Source organism: Hippoglossus stenolepis, chromosome 14 (genome assembly GCF_022539355.2).
Source record: "Hippoglossus stenolepis isolate QCI-W04-F060 chromosome 14, HSTE1.2, whole genome shotgun sequence".
Taxonomy (NCBI): domain Eukaryota; kingdom Metazoa; phylum Chordata; class Actinopteri; order Pleuronectiformes; family Pleuronectidae; genus Hippoglossus; species Hippoglossus stenolepis.
In genome coordinates, this window is record NC_061496.1 from 23302957 (window position 1) to 23309329 (window position 6373).

The 6373-nt window shown below is 41.1% G+C and overlaps 1 protein-coding gene across 1 annotated transcript; it reads right to left on the reverse strand.

The window, feature by feature from the left end:
• Window positions 1-59: 59 nt before the first annotated feature.
• Window positions 60-6186, reverse strand: gpr17 (G protein-coupled receptor 17). Its single transcript, XM_035176518.2, has 2 exons — window positions 5947-6186; window positions 60-3657 (listed from the first exon to the last, which is right to left on the reverse strand). Exon 2 carries the CDS (start codon window positions 3647-3649, stop codon window positions 2654-2656), a length of 996 nt encoding a protein of 331 aa, XP_035032409.2. The 5' UTR covers window positions 3650-3657; window positions 5947-6186; the 3' UTR covers window positions 60-2653.
• Window positions 6187-6373: the final 187 nt, after the last annotated feature.

Sequence of the window (6373 nt, forward strand, 5' to 3'; positions counted from 1 at the left end):
CGCTCAAAAGAACAGACGTGAAATCATACTTTTGCTTTCAGGACATGACAGCTGATACGTGGAGTTCACATTACTTTTTATGTAAAAGCACTTTATAAAAACATTGCAGCATATTACAGCATTGAAAAACACATTATTGATACAAAAAAAGAAAGAAAATGAAATGAGAGTCAGTTATGGTCATATAAGTAAACTTGTGGATCATTCATGCAGTTAGGGTTGTACAGTGGTTTTTCTTCTGCAGCATGATTTTGTAATAGCAATGACATTGCATGAATTACATTTCTGTCTCAAAAATGTTTTGCAGTTGATGAATAAACTGATTCACAGTAAAATAGGGATTATTAGTTTGTCATGCAACATTACGATATCACAGTATAACAAGGGCAAGCCCATAATGCATATAAGAGTTAGGAAGCAGGATAATGGAGAATATATGTACAATCAAGATTTGTCAAGCAGAACAAAGTTAACATGTTACTGGGGTCTTCCAGCAATTTAAACAACAATGGAAAATATATAAACATACATTTGTGATTTGATTTTTAAATACTTATTATATTAAAACAAGACTAAGGGCTCTATTGGAATAAGCGCATAGTGTTGGTTGCTAATGGCACAAATGTCTTCATTCCAAATCCACTTTTGCTAGTTTAACAGTGGAATAAAGGCTGCTGCACCTAAAACCATGGTTCATTAAAAGGTTTTCACTCTTTTAATAAAATAATCATGGTTTTGTTGGAGGCATAACATGCAATAAACCAATGAGAGGGACATCTCCCATTGCCTTTAGAAGCTTGGTGCACTTACATCTCAGTGGATTTCTACTATAACAGCACTTTTGCCAGATAGGAAGAGCGAGTGCTTCGGAGAAAACAGATCTACTTGAATTCAAAGTGAAAGTGTGGAACAAGAAGAGTATATGTGCCTGGTCTCACATTACTATCTTAATGATGCACCCTTTAAATAACTTTGACTTCCTGTTTTTGATGTGTCCAGAGGCCTTGAGATTGTAATACACCCAAACACCTCATTTTAATACCAGTATTAATACCCTACCTGTGTTTCGCACAGAACTATTTAAATCCATGACAGAAACAGGGGTGCTCATGCACACGCACAAAGGTGCACAGACTAAAGAATGAAATATAAGTTATTAATTGAGAAAGTAAGTGTATGCCACAACTGCAGCTGAAAGTCGGACAGTATGTACGGTAAATACATAATGGCTGATAGCTTGAGCACATGGCAAATAGTGCTGTACTAGTTCTGCAGCTATACAATACAACAATGGAGTAAAACACCAAGTAAGAGATCTCTTGTGTTATTATGACAATTGAAATATTGTTTTGGTTCATTATGAAACTGTGGCAGGATTAATAAGAATATAGCGGGTCACCACAGTCTAGGTAATTAATGGGAAACACTGAAGCTAACATTCTTATGTTTATCACGTATTAATGTTTACAATGTCCAGTGTTTGGGTTTGGCACATTACCACACTCACATTTGCTAATTGGTACTGAACAACTTGTTTTTGGTGTCCCAAGTCAAAGCACTGATGATAATCCTCTAATACATCATGGATGTCATTTCATGTCAATCTATATAAAAGTTGTGGAGATATTTCAAGCTGGATTAAAATGGTGGACTGACTGACAAACACTGAAGATAAGAAACATTAACCCTAACTAATGTGTGTGGGCAGTGGATTCAAAACGTGAAAAATGCAGTAAAGTTGACTATGTACATATTTAGTATTTTAGTATAGTATTACTTTCTTTTCCTCCTATCTGGGATAAACTTTGGCTTTTTATTTTTGGACTAACTTCTCTGTTGATGGATGACAGCGGCGGGTAGGAAAAGCAGAATCAGCAGAATGATGTTTAGGCCGATATCCAGCTTCATACTCACAGACTGTGATGCATGAAGGTTCAGGGCTATCACATCATAAAACTTACACTTTTCAACAATCAAACAGAAATAAGAGTGGGATTTTGGAGGCACCAAAACAAAACACAGAATGAGCTGGAACCAATACCAAGTATAAACAAACAGTATTCACACAGTATAAACAACTTGTTTGCACTTATTTGTCTTATGATATGTTGATTTATGATGAGTGATGATGAAGTATTGTATTTCTTGGGAGAAATCAACAAGTTCTTATAGTCAGTTTATTTAAAAGTGCATACTTGGCATTTTTCTGGTGTTTTCTTTGGAGTGTTGATCTCCATTAGAAGATATATTTGTGGTTTTAATTAGTACCATCTCAGTAAAGTTTTTCTTATCTCCTCTCTCGCACTTTTCGGGATCTCTAAGAAGAACCAATCGGTCAGCCAGGTGGGAAACAACGAACCATATTCAGACTAAAATGCTTTGGTGCTTGAGGAAAATGATGACTTTTCCCCCTTCCTGCATTCACACAGATGATTTCAGATTAAATTTGTAATGGTTCAGTAAAATGGCCACAGGGTGTGCACTGGAACAGGGCTTTAAATTCAGGCTATAGAGGCAACTGTGTTACATCAACTGCATTACAGAATAAGCCGCAGTCTTCTTTTAGGCAAAGGCAACAGTCAGTCCACAGTCAGACCAATTTTGGTTGTGTTGGAAAAGCATTGAGTCCACACAGTGCTCCGGATCAAATCCCTCAGAACTCTGACTTGGCGCTCACAGAGCTCTCATGTGTTCCTTTTAAATCTCCACTGGTGGCTCCTGACACTCCTGACCTATCTTTGCAAAACATTTGTGTTAGAGTCCCGCGGAACTTCTTGGCCCCAAACACGTACACCAGTGGGTCCATAGCACCGTTCAGACACGTGAGGCACGAGGTGAGGCGGTTGGCCAAGCTCAGGCCCCTGCGTGTCTGACAGGACGTGTCAAAGTGTCTGTACCCCAGGATGAAGGTGGCCCTGCTCACATGATAAGGCAGGAAACAGACCACATAGATGAGGATTACCAGACTGATGGTCCGCAGGGCCCTCAGCTTGATAGCTGGCTCTAACCTGGAGCCCTGATGCAGGCTGTGAATGATGAGCAGGTAGCAGGACAGGATGACGAAGAAAGGTGGGGTGAAGGCCACAGCCAGTGAGATGAGCGCCTTAGGAGAAGGGTTCTCTCTGTACAGCTGCCGACACACCGTCACACCATCCACCTCTTCAGTCTGGGGGGTGACGAGCAATGGCACCATGGCGACAGTGACCAGGGCCCAGAGAGAGAAGCTGATGATGTGAGCGTAGCGAGCACGACGAACCTTCAGCGACCTCACAGCATGGACCACAGCCAGGTAGCGGTCGGCAGCCACACAGGCCAGAAAGTACAGGCTAGCATACATGTTTACGTAAAACAAAAAGCCAACCACTCTGCAGGGCACCTCGCCAAAGGGCCAGTGGCCCCCAGTGAGGTGGTAGGTGGCCCTCAGTGGGAGGATGATCACGTAGGACAAGTCTGCCACAGCCAGGTGCATCAAGAAGACATTAGCTGGAGAGGGAGCGCCACGCTGATGACAGAAGATCCACAGGGCCAAGCTGTTACCGTTCAACGCCAGAAAGAAAACCAGGATGTAGAAGCATCCAAATAAAGTGTTCTCAGCTGTCGTCTCCACCGAAGCACAGGCCAATGAATGATTGGACATAGCTGACTCCATTGTGGTGACTGGGGAGACATAAAACCTGTTAAAATTTATTTCACAAGCAGTTTTCAGGTAGAACTTTTCTAAACAAGTGCTTTTGATCTGTAGAATACTTCATTGTTAGTATTCTGTCAGCAAACTACCCCGGTGACAGGAAGCCATAGCAGGCCAACCTCTGTCAACCACACACACACACAACACTCACTCTCACTCTCACACACACACACACACACAAACTCTCTCTCTCCCTCTTAGGCGTGGAGTGTTTGTCACAGTGCCAGTCTCACAAGGTAACAATAGATGACAGTTTTTCTGACTAATGTGGACATGCCCTGTGAGCGGATAACTACCTTATTCTGACTTTGGCTACATACACAAGTCCAGGAAGTCAAAGTCACTTCATCTACACTCTTTTTTTAATGTTATCTGACATTGAAGTCGGACTTGACAAAAAGAATTGTTTCATCAAGGTTGTCGGCTAAAGTCTCAGGAGCCTGTAAGAAATTGTGTAGAGTGCAACAGCATGGCCTGAATATTGTAATTATCTGATGTAGAATTACCACAAATTATGAGATTGTGAAACAATGTTATATGCTCCTTGAGAAGCCACACGTCTGTATGGTATCAACTGTGTTTTGAGAAAAAACATTCAAGTCAATTCAATTTAATTGTTTTTGTGCCAAATCATAATATACATTATCTCAAAGCGTTTTAAATAGAAGGTCAAAAACTAAAAAATATTTTTAATTATAAAGAAACCTAGCAGTTCCCACAATGAGCAGCACTTTGGCGACTGTGGAGAGAAAAAGCTCCCTCAAAAAACCTGGTCGACCCGGTTCCAGGCTTAAAACTCTTTTTATAAAGATTTTGTGAAAAGTCAATGGATAAAATGAAAGGGAATTTTTTTTATTATGGCGAGCTAATATATAGATAATATTCAACAAAGCTAGTCTGTCTCTATCTATAGAGTACTCTGTCAGTTTTCTACTTTTAAGAGTTATAGATAAAGTGGACATGCCCAAATAAACAGACATTTCCAACACTGTTAGAAAAGTAGATTGTCTTTCCTTCCAACTATTTGGACACACCTTAAGAATGACCAAGGAATGACCATCCATCCTCTGTATGTTCAGGACCGAACTGTCCACCCTTTCTTATTTGTTTTATCTCCTCCTTTTCTGCTTGACCCGAACATCGACATACAGCCGTGGGATGTCAATAATGGCAAAGCTTCAAATGATTGAATCTCAGGAAAAGCTTCATTCAAAATTAACTTTGGTATTTGTAGTAGACCCAAGAGAAATATTCAAACATCTGTAACAGGGATGAGCTTGTCATCCCACGCATAGCTGAAGGGAGCGTCCCAAATATACTTCCTAGATAAATAAACAAACAGTGATATGTGTTGAAATGATGCTGGGTCATTACAGGACCCCTTAACAGAGAGGGAAAGTGCTTCTCTCTTTATATCTGATTCGTCTAAATCTCTGTTTCACTGCCTCAGTGTCCAGACTTTTGGCCCATTAGGAACCAGTCAGATGTAGCAGCATGGCTCTTTTCAGAGGGTGTGCTGTGAATCCTGTGAGACCCACAACGAGGGGCATTTCCCAGCTCAGGCTCAGACTCAGCGCACTCAGCATCTATTCAGTCCTTCCTTAGAAAAGAGCTGCAGTCCCACTGGGGATAAGAAACGAGGAGCAGTGCAAAAGAATGTAAAAGCTTCCATAAATACAGATCCCAGGGCGATAATCCTGAAGAGAGACAATCCTGACATGTGCCTTCATCACAATGATCTGGGAAAGCAGATCTGTGCAGGCATTCTTATGTGATACATGTCGGCAAAAAGAAGCGGCGGAGCATCCTGGCACCGGTCCTATTCAGAGATTAGTGGTGTCAAAACTGCAGCATCTGTAATGTGTTCAATTTTCTATTGTTCCAACCTGTCACAGTAAAACCACGGCATACAGTAAGTGTGAAATTTTGAAATTGGATTAAATGCAAATCCACCTGATAGTCATCTTTCTATTCTTAAAAAGCACATGACAGATTTCCAACGCAGGTCGTTTCAGCAAAATCTGTCAAAATTCTGAGCTGAGTTTTAGGATTTACATGATAAAAGTGAAACATTTGCATGATAAATACCTACTACTATTGTATTGCAGCTCTGCTATCAAAGGTCCTGTTGCTATTTAAAAATAGTTTTTCAGTGAAATAGTGAAGGGAATCACTTTTGGCACTGGACATTTTGTAAAGTTATCAAACATTTAATAAATCTCTGTTGCTTTATCTAATTAGGCAAATGAAAGACTTACCCGAGGTCCAGAGCTCCAGACTTCCTGAGACAGGAGAAAAAAATTGGTCGCTTCAGGAGCTAATCAGAGTGGACAACAATCAGCGCAGGAGCAAATAGTTGTACAGCAGTTGTAAGTGCAGACTGGGAGTTTGTCTGCTGAGCCGTGGAAGAACTGAAGCCCTGCCACAAAGAATGCCGTCCTATAACCTCCTTTTCTCTCCCTCAAGATGCTCTTGGGAATAAGACTGTAGCTCTTTTTGTGTCTCAACAAATTTGATAACAGAGAGGGAGTCCTGATGGGAGCCTTTCATTTGAACCTTGACCCCACCCTTTCTTTCCCCCATACCCCTCTCCTCAGAGAGCCACTTGTGCGCTCCACAATAGCCTGAGTCAGAATAAGCGGCACATTTTAGCAGCGGGGAGAAGAATGGCATGCCTCAGTCGCA